Source organism: Corythoichthys intestinalis, chromosome 9, assembly GCF_030265065.1.
Source record: "Corythoichthys intestinalis isolate RoL2023-P3 chromosome 9, ASM3026506v1, whole genome shotgun sequence".
In the NCBI taxonomy this organism is placed as follows: domain Eukaryota; kingdom Metazoa; phylum Chordata; class Actinopteri; order Syngnathiformes; family Syngnathidae; genus Corythoichthys; species Corythoichthys intestinalis.
The window spans coordinates 20628853-20639797 of NC_080403.1; the positions used below are offsets into that span (position 1 = coordinate 20628853).

At 38.1% G+C, this 10945-nt stretch overlaps 1 protein-coding gene across 1 annotated transcript in view; it reads left to right on the top strand.

Annotated features, from left to right (window-relative positions):
* The window catches only part of mst1 (macrophage stimulating 1), a 31400-nt gene extending 24414 nt beyond the window's left edge, over positions 1 to 6986 (top strand). Inside the window, exons 15-18 of the mRNA XM_057845734.1 lie at positions 1298 to 1444; positions 1515 to 1621; positions 5763 to 5902; positions 6016 to 6986. Of these exons, the coding sequence (XP_057701717.1) occupies positions 1298 to 1444; positions 1515 to 1621; positions 5763 to 5902; positions 6016 to 6177 (556 nt within the window). The 3' untranslated portion in view covers positions 6178 to 6986. The remainder of the gene's footprint in view (positions 1 to 1297; positions 1445 to 1514; positions 1622 to 5762; positions 5903 to 6015) is intronic.
* Positions 6987 to 10945: the final 3959 nt, after the last annotated feature.

The following is a 10945-nucleotide window of genomic DNA, read 5'->3' on the forward strand; positions in this document are numbered from 1 at the left end:
AAGCGAAGTTAAACGGCGCTAAATGAAGCTAAGCGACTGATACTCAGTCCGTCGTCGTGGAACAGTCCATTGTAGTGCATGTGTGGGGGGGAGAGATAATATATATGTAGCATTCTAATGGCTTTCTTTTTTGTATTGTTATTTGTTTGTTTGGTATGCTGACAGAATTATACATGACGAATAGTTGGGGGTGCTGCTGGCTCCGGTGGCCCAAGCCCTTGCTCGTTGGGGTAAGGGCATCTGGTTGGGGGCCCCTTACTGGTTGTGGGCCTAAGGCGATCGCCTACTTCGCCTGAATAGTAGATCCGCCTATGCCTTTGATGCAATATTGAGATTTTTTAGAAATGTCTTTGGGTTGGGATTAGAGTTAAGGAACTGTGTTAGGGTTAGGACACGTAATGTCATCAGCATTCATAGGTGTACATGTGATTGGTCGACAGTTAAATACCGCTAAAAGTAACCTTTACCGGTTTTGGCATAATCAAAGAAAAGGCACAGTCTCTGCTTACCAATAACATTTCAACCAAGAATTTTTCTGACAACAGTTTACTTGCCCTTTGCAAAAAGTTTATTTCTGTTTGCTGGACAAACACCAAATAAGCCACAGAAACAATGTACTGTTCGTTTCAGCCATGAAATAGTGACTTAAATATATTTAATTTAATCTCGAAATTCAAATTTGAAGGATGCGGAAACAAGTTCAGTACACTGCCATGCATTAGCAGCACCATCCAAATTGGGAGCCGTCAGCTGATTCAGACAGTCAGCAACTTCTGTCTTCTCTCAAAGAGCTATTAAATCTCAGTCAATCCGTTTTTCCCCTTGCGAATATGTATAAATCTGTCTTTGCACTGTGCGCGTAGATTAGACCAATCAGAGGCAAATATATTTGGAAGTGGAAATGATAGTTTAATTAAAGGCCTTTATCTTCACCTAGCAACAAGCTCATGAAAAATATTACTCCTTCCCTGCATAATTTTAGCTCATAATGATGTAGAATTATTTAAAATAATAGCAAAAGGGAATCTTTATCAAAAGTTGGTTTGGATATCGTGTGGATATTTATGAAAACAGTAAAGAAATTAACAATTGTTATGATAAATTTTTTATGATAATTTCTGAAGCCTTGGTTCAGTAGCATTTACAAAATGTGATTTTTGAACACTTCTTCATGTTTATTCAACAAAAAAGAAACTTCCATAAGAGGGTTTTTTGGAACGTTTGAATGAAAAAAATGTTAGTTTTGAAAATGAAAATTTCTCGGTGCGACTCATCTTTCTTTTCTGTGTGTGCTCAGCTACGTGGATCTGCCTGGCTACTCGGCCATGATGGGTACTTTGTTCCGTGACCCGCAGGACGGTGAACCCGGCGTGCAAACCATCCCTCTCACTAAGATCGTTTGCGGACCCTCCGAGTCGCAGCTGGTCATGCTGCAGCTGGAATCGTGCGTAGACCTTTGCGCAAACACGCATACTCACATTCCATCTGATTTCCTTCTGTGTGCGTGTCTGTAGCCCGGCTCAGTTTAACGAGCGCGTCTCTCAGATCTGCCTGCCTCCCGAACGTTACATCGTGGCCGAGGGGACCTTTTGTGAGATCGCAGGGTGGGGCGAGACCAAAGGCAAGTCATAAATTCTTTTGTGAAGATCATAATGCTCAGGTCTACTTACTACTGTACACCAGTGCAACGCGATATGGGGAAAAAATTCTACCCGGGTATGGGCCATTTCATATCATGACGATTTAAGGTTTTTTTTTTTTTTTTTTTTTTAATAATTTTTAAAAAACGTTATTAACCATTAGTGTTGCACCGATACGACACTAAAATTACTACATCTGTATCGACAATTACGAACAAATAACGTGCAGATGCCGTGCAATATGTTCTTTTTGAAATCTGGTTTCTAACCACTGGTTGCCCTAGCCAAGATGGCCGCCAGCTATGTACAACGCTATAACAAAAGGGGTGCTTGTCACCCTTCCCAAGATTATGATCTCGTGTGGCGTCCGATCATCCTTCTGGTGTGAATTTTACTGAGTTCATCATGAGTGGACGTCCAATCCATTTGAACTGGGAGGGTGGCAGTGAATAAGCATTCAATTAATTCCCTGTCAACCCTTCCACATTTAGTGTTGTCAATGGCAGACAAAGTGTTAAGCGCATACGTGGAGATTAAGTGGTATCCCTCCTGGTGGCCGAAAATGTCATTGCATGTAATTGACTTTCCTATATATGAATTTAAAATTAAGTCTTTGCCAGTAAGATGTTGTCTATAAAAGTTGTAAAGCAATAAAACAAAGAACAAAAATGAATGAAATGAACAAAAATTTTTTTTTTTTTATAATGGGTCAAAATTATTTTTCAAACACATCATGTGACTAGCACCTTAGAGACGGCCATTTGCTTTGCTTAGCCAAAACCACCTTAGGACAGATTCTGTTCAAGTCTATTCAGTCAAAAAGGATGCGGCATCTACTTCTCCACTAGGTAAGACAGAAAAACGCACACACACACACACACACACACACACACAGCTGGGATGCCAGTATGTATGAGCATGGGCTAAGCTATTATCCGAGCATAAATCTCGTAAGTTCATTTTATTGCTGACACTGCGTTTCATGGTCATCAACATGTTTTGCCCCCCCTGCGGCAAAAGTCGAACTCCGCCTATGGTTAAGCAATGTCTGACCAAGTCGTGATAATAATTACTTGACATTCAAGTGAGTATTGAGTAATTTAGCATTACATGAAAAAAAGAATTATATTTTTTGTCCAAAAAACTTGGTATGGTTACAGTATTGGGAATGGCTGATACCACACAGCCGGTTTATGGAATTAGTATCAGGGCAAAAAAAATGGTGTCGTTCCAACACTAATAATAAGTATGTGTTTGATCATTCAGTATCTGCAAGCACTCCTATGTCAAATGGATTGGACGTCTGTCGCTGTCAATGGCACTGAAATATGATCATTCATGCTCAGTTCAAATGAATTGGACATCTATCAACATAATTTTCAGCCAATGAGTTAACTGTTCTATTAATGCAGCATATGTTTGTGTTGTGTGGTGAGTTATCAGACCCTTGGATTGCTGGCATAGGGGCATATAGTGTAGTGCTTGTTACACATTCATGATTTTAGAAGCATTGTAGAGTTTAGAACAGTATATTTTTATACTTTATTAATAATTTTCTAAAGTGATTCCTCATTTTTCGCGGTTAATGGGGAAAAAAACACCATGATAAGTGAAAAACCTCAAAGTAACACCCCCCACAAAAATAATAAAATATATATAGAATATATTTTTTTTATTTTTTTGTGTGTGTCTGTTCATTGTATTTATTCCGATTTAGCATTGGAAAGAGATACATATAAGGCATGTTTTTTTCACTTTTTTCCCAAAGTATAATTAAAAAGAAATTATGTTTTATTTATTTATTTATTTATTTATTTTTATTTTTATAATTGTTTTTTAAGCACTTCAAATGTAATAATTATGATAAGTTTTAAACATGTTCCTGTCCCACCGAATTATTTGTAAACAAGAATAAAGTAGTAGAAAAATGCTTGGCATTATTAAATGCTTCATAAATCGACTCACACACAAGGAGTTGCCACAGCAACTGTTTAAGAAGTTAAGCAATGATTGAGTCGTGCAGCGTAGGGATGAGACGATACAGTAAAGTCACGGTTCGGTACGATTTTCGATTCGATTCGAACATTTAATGGTCTGTAACAAAAAAACAAGTGGTTTTTTTTTTTTTTCTCATGCTTTTTTATTTTGCTAACAAGCAAAAATATCAATGCCATCATATAAACATGCATTATAGTGCATAATCTTTACTGTATGTGCTTACTTCTTACTGATCTGAAGAAATGTTGTATAAAACTGCTGAGAACAATGTTTACTGTTTGTAACGTGAGGCGGGGCACACTGTTGATTACTGCTCTCTTAGCGGGTATGTTTACCACATGAGCAAAACAGCCTATTTGTGATCCGAGTCCATCTGTGTTACGTACTGAATTAACAATATTTGCAGCATTATCTATAGTCACTGGTATGGATTGATTTGAACTGCTTAAGTTCCATTCAGTAATTTCAGTCACGGCGGTTTTTAATTCATCGATGGAGTATATGGACTATGCAACCCATGATCACTCCGGTCTCACGCAGCCAATGGCATGGGACTTGGGGGGATCTAACGTAGCACATCTAGGTTGCTATTTGATGATATCTAATGTATGCGCAGCAGTGTTGTCGACTCGGGGCTTTAAAAAAGTTAACAAACGCCACAGAAGTCAATGTCTGCTCATTGCTGCACAACACCAGCATTTGACAATCGACTTTCATAAACAGGACAAGTTTGAAGTACAGCGCTCTTAATTTGCCAGTCATTGTTCATCATGTAACCGTGAGTTAATTCTGTGGCCCACGGTCTTAACCTGTCTGTTGTCAAAGCGAGGTTATTAGTAGCAGCCAAGTCGGCAACAATAAAATGGCGGACTTTGTTGTACATATCCGTAAAGACAGTCTTTGTTAAATATTTACGAGAGGGGCTAGCATGTCAGCTCACCCAAAATGCTGCCAAACAACGGATCTGTACGACATTGAACCTGTTAAGCCACCTCCATAAGTTTCTGTCTTTCCTCACGAGCAATGATCCTCGTGCGCCACAGTTCCCACCTTTCAGGCGTTTGAGGGAGGAGTCGAGGAAGGGGCTGCTAGCGGGGAGGAGCCTTCTCAGAATTTTATTAAGGCAGTGCTTCTCAATTATTTTCTGTTACGCCCCCCCCAAGGAAGACGTAATTGTTTCGCGCCCCCCCCCAACTCTCTGCCGCCACTGTAAATAGTATCAGTCTATAAAATTACTATTATAAATACACATCTGCCTAAATTTGTGTCCTTTTTTTTCTAATAAAGAAAAAAAGTAACATAGATCGACTTATGATAAAGTATAACTTTATTAACATTGTTTTGTTTGTAACAGAGAAGACTTGACGCGCATCAATTTGCCTGAATTAAAAAAAAAAAAAAAGTCACATCCAAACTGTAAAAATACACTCAAGGTACATTTTTGACCAATTGATACAGAAAAATAAAATGTAATAAAATCAGTAAATAATAACAAATTCAAATTGATTACAAACATTCACTCATGAGGACAATATGCCAAAAAATTTGACCGAAAAAAACAACCCTGAATAAAAGAAAAAAAGAGTGTCCTTGGACAGAATGACAGTTTTTATTTTTGCTGCTCACACTCAGTATTACCTCCTTTGCAATGGCGTGGAGTTATTTTGCAATGAGCGCCCCACTATTTGAGAAGTACTGTATTAAGGCAAAGCTGCACCGGAGAGAGTCCACAAAAAATAAATTCGGAAAATAAATTTTGGGAGCTTTTCATTTGGATCGAATGTTTTTGCATATTGAATCGAAGAGGGCGTATCAAACGATTCAATATAAAACCGAGTATTGTTGCATCCTTAAACTCCAGTGCACTGCCTGACGAACAAAGAGCAGGGAGAGGGAGGGACGGAGAGTGAGACTATACGATTGGCTCGGGACAGCTCATCTGTATTTTTTTTTTTTTTTTTAATTGAAAAAACCAAACTGGACAAAGGGCGCAAAGTTTGCGAGAAGCGTGAAGTTGTGAGGGATCGCATTATTAAAATTGTTGTTAGTGATGATCGGAGGAATTTTTGATCATACAAAATTAACTAATCTTTTGCTGATAAAAATTGTTTATCGCTCTTTCAGGCACTGGAGATGAGACCGTCCTCAATGTTGCACAGATACCGGTTCTCAGCAATAAGGATTGCAACAAATACTTCCGAGGTCGAGTTCGAGAGAATGAGATGTGCACCAGCTCCTTCCAGGGAGGTGTGGGAGCCTGCGAGGTGGGTGCAATTAGAAGTGATACTTTATCATGTTTTTCAAAATCTTAATAATTTAGTCAAGCATCAAAGTTAAAAAACAAATGCATAGACCTTTTCTATATACTGTACCGCAGAGAGACTATGGTGGTCCATTGGCATGTCAGAACCACGACTGTTGGGTCTTAGAGGGTGTGATCATCCCTATGAGGCGCTGCGGGCACCCGGGCCAACCCAGCATTTTCATCCGCGTGTCGGTCTACGTGGACTGGATCAAGAAGGTCATGGGCTTTGCTTAAGGAGGAGGATTAGGGAAGAATGTTTGATTTGATGTTGATGTTGTTGTTTTTTTCCAATAGAACACCAATGGTAAGATTTATTTACCACTGACATCCTTGACATAGTTTAAATCTCTCAAATTACTCGTATACTAAATAAATTTTCTCAAGGCTGGAACTGATTGAGGATATTTCCATTCATTTCAATTAGACAAGATGATTTTAGATGCGAGTGTTTTGAGCGACGAGCATGGTCTCAGAACAAATTAAACTTGGCAGTGCTTTAAGTGGCTGACTCCCACCTCGGGTTTATCGTATGCACAGATTAACTCCCCTGACTGAATTGAACAGAGCTCCAAAGTCCCTTTTACTGTATGCCCCCCTGCCATCTCTCTCCCAAAAAGAAATCCCTCTTGAGTCGGTCTTTTGATGGCGGCCACCCCAACCTCTGAAGACACGCCTTTGTCCCTAATGCCCCACTGTAGCGCTGCACATTCTTTCTAGTTCTATAGGAGGATTTTTGCAACGCGGTGCCGATGAGCCCACGGAATTCAGCTTAAATAAACCTCAAGATCAGAAGTCCCCAAAAGAATCCCTGCAGAACACACTGTTCCATTTTCTGTCTTCTTTTGTATACCCGACAGTCAAATGTAAACGCATTTTTTTCCCATTCTTCTTTAAATGATGATGCTGCCAGGAACTCATAAGTGTGGCCTTTCAATTTGACTCGTTTCATGTTGTTCATATATGAGTGTCGCTGTTGAGTAATCTCACACTTCTGGGAAAACAAAGTTTTCGTTTTTTATAATAAATGAATGCTGCCAAAGAAATATGCAAAAGTGTACTGTAATGTGTTATTCATTTACTGCCAGTCTAAGAACATTATGTCAAGTATTCAGATTATGTGTTGTGGTAGTTAGCCAAATTTGTGTATTTATTACTTTCATGGACCGTGGTCACTACAGTGGACAGCTATGCAAAAGTTGACACTTAAGATCTTTAACGCTTTGTATAGCAAATGACTACTTTAGGTAATTTAGAAAATATTTTTACACTTATGACCTTTAACCCTTGAAAGAGCAAGTGATTATTTTAAGTAATTAAAAAAAATACATATTAGTAATTATTATTTATATATTTATCAATTACAATAATTATCATTATTGTATTTTTATATTATTTTTCATCCTTTTAAATACATGTTTGATGCAATGTTGCTAAAAAAAAAAACCTAATAGAATTAAAATGAATAAAAACAAATACACACGCATTACAGCCCCGAGTAGCACTCAAAAGTCGATTTCTTTTTTCCATAGAATTTAACCCATTGGATGCCGTTGACCGTGACTGACATCCAATTCATTTAAACCGGGAAGACTGACTGAATGCTAATCTTTCAGTGCCATTGAAGGCGCTGTACATCCAATCCATTTTGACTGAGCGGGGTGACGTACATTTGCCCCTCCCAGTCAAAATCGATTGGACGCCTAGTGCTGTCAATGGCAGCCAATGAATTAAATAAGTGCACTGTTAAATAAAACATGCATGAAAGGGTTATAAACGCCAATTAACGGCAAACATCTATCCCATTTTAGCTGGAAGGGACAGGCAGCGAATGATTGTGTTGTTTGTACTGAAATGATCCATTACGGACCTGGCTTTGTGCACTACAGCCATAAACAAATTATGTTTAAAACTTTCCAAACAATAGAACAGGCGTCTCAACCTTGTAGCCCAGTGGTCAGTGGCGACCTGTGAAACCATGTTTGCGGACCCTCGCTTGAGGTCTAAGTTAACCCTCAAGTTATGTTTGTTTTTCAGGGACAAACACTTAAACAAACCAAACTAAATAATTTCTCTATAACATGTCATTCTGCACCGATCTTATTTCACAGTTGAGTTGAGGGTGGCTTTTCCATTCATTTGTCAGGCACATACTGTATCCAAAATGAGTCAATTTGACCCATAACATCACAGGTTATTAACATGGTAGTAACTTACTACAGTGTTTTAATATTAATTTAGGTAGTAACTTACAGACCAAGCTAACATAGCATTGTCTATTGACAGTTTTTTAGCTATGTTCATCAAGAAGTTAATCAAAGTGAATTAGTGACAGTCACTTAATTGAAACGTAAAAAAAAAAGAAAAAAGTGACACCAGGGCAGATGTCTTTCTAACACATCCTATTTTAGGATATTTTCTTTGTTGAAAATAGCAGGATATGGGTGGTTGCACAGTGGTCAGAGCACCCTGTTGCCTTTGCGGAGGCCTAGGTTCAATAACGTACCGCACGAATGCTATTTTTAGACAGTGATGTCGGAAGTTGGACATTTTCGACACACCCTCGCATACAAACAATGTTATTTTTGCTTATTTTCTCCGGTAATCGTTCAAAAAAGAACATGCCGATCAAACACTACTGCTATGGTACTTGTAGAAACGACTCTAGACATTACGACATATGAAGGATGTTTTCTTCATATGGTTCACGAAACCAAAAACTCGGAGGAGAAAATGTGAGGAATGGATCAACTTGCGCGGACGTCCAAAAGACTAGTTTAACGCCAGCAAGGTGAAGCCATTCACATTTCATATGCAGTAAACATTTTGTTGGGGGCCATGGTACTTCAGAGGACGAAGAGGTAAGCCATTTTGATATTTTTACTTATTTTAGCGTGTTTTGCTGTGCTGCTACTGTCTGACAATAAATGACCTCAAAAAAATTAAAATGGTATCTGACTGCCACTGTTACCTTTTCTGTTGTGAAAAAACACCGTTAGTAAGGGGGAAGTGTAAATATAGTGTAAATTATAGAATTAAGATTTGTTATTGAAACAATGAACAATGAAACAATTAAAAGTGTTCGTTGGCTGTCACCGAGTATTATTTGCAATCGCTACGCAAAAATAGCAACGTAAATTGCTCCCAAGAACGGACAGAGACGTAAGACAACCAGAGGATATAATATATAAGAAAGACAGGGCATAGTGTGCTAAAGGATAGATTTTTGAAATAGGAGAATGTCATTGTCAGTGGCGTAAGACAATGCACACAAGAAAAGGGTGTCGATAAAAAAACCTAACACTGGATGAGTTCGGCTTGGCTCTTTTTCACGTCTTTTTCAGCCCTCGACACTCAAGCCATCTCTTTAACTGAACATTTGTAGGTTCTTCCACATCTTTGCCGGTGAATTTGGTACCACGGACATCATTTGCGGACAGAATTGGTAGGTTTACAGTAGCTAAGTGAACATTTTGTTCGTACACTATTTCCATTCAATTACTATTGGGGACAAACGGGAAGTTGACCCGCCTAGCCACAACTGCTAACGTCATGAACATTAATGAGGAAAAGTGACGTGTTGCTTGCGGTACGCCATTCCCACATGTGGGTTGTGTCACGTAGCGCATGTGACGGAAAAACCTGAGGGCGAAATGTTATGCAAAAGGTAATTCCAACCCTGATGTGTGCAAGTTACCTGAAATTTTTTTTTCTTGATCTTGTTTTTTTTTTTGTCGGAATACAAATAGACTGCAGCTTTAACTATACTACATATATATACTGTATAAATTAAGGCTGCAACAACTAATCAATTAAAATCGATTTTAAAAATTAGTTGCGCTCGCACACCAGTGATTACAGCAAGAGTGAGAGAGTTCACTGCTACACTCAGGTTGGGTTGCTGAATATATAATATTACGAAGTCTCGAGAAGTAGATTGTCTTTTGTGTTAGATCCAGTGTGGCTCCGTCTGAGGTGAGTAAATGAAGCCAATTGTGCTAATCAGCAAATCAGTGTCTTAAGTGTCCGTTTGTATCATGATAAGCACTCGAGTGTTAGATAGTTAAGTTGTCTAATTTCATTTTATACAGGAACCACATACATAAACCTATTCATATAACAGCTTAGAGTCTCCTTTCAACACAAACTCCCATTCAAACAGTAAATTGTCAAACAAGACAGTGTGCTTTGAAATTGGATTTGGATTGTATTTATGAACAATTGTTTGATAAAGAAAACTGATTCACTACAGTCAACCTCCTCCTTATTCGATTTTTAAAAAAATGTTTTATAAAAGTTTTATTAAAAACTAACAAGTTTTATGTACAGTGGTAGACTACAGTTAGGTCAGGAAACTGTAATAAAATAATAATTTTTTAATTAAATAGTCATCAATTTTGTCTTCATTGTTACTTGCAGCACGCCTAAAACAACTTCAATTTAAATTGCGAAGGTAATTGAAAAAAGTGATATTTAGACGATTAATCGATTAATCATTTAATTAACCATTTGCCTAATCGATTATAAAAAAATAATAATCATTAGTTGCAACCTTAATATCTATAGAAAGAACAAATTGCAATGCCATACAATGAGGCAATACAGTGTATCACAAAAGTGAGTACACCTCTCGCATTTCTGCAGATATTTATGTATATCTTTTCATGGGACAACACTGACAAAATGACACTTTGACACAATGAAAATTAGTCTGTGTAAAGCTTATATAATAGAGTTAATTTATTTTCCTTACAAAATAACTCAAAATGTAGCCGTTTATATCTAATCCCCTGGCAACAAAGGTGAGTACACCATTTAGAAACTACGTACGTATATCCCTAAATGTCCAAATTGAGTACTGCTTGTCATTTTCCCTCCAAAATGTCATGTGACTCGTTACAGGAGGGCTGCTCGAGAGAAATCCCGCCCATCTCGGCAGACCATAGGACATGGTTCCAGTAATCCATGTGCTTTGTTGACATGTCTTCAGCCAACTGTTTGCGGG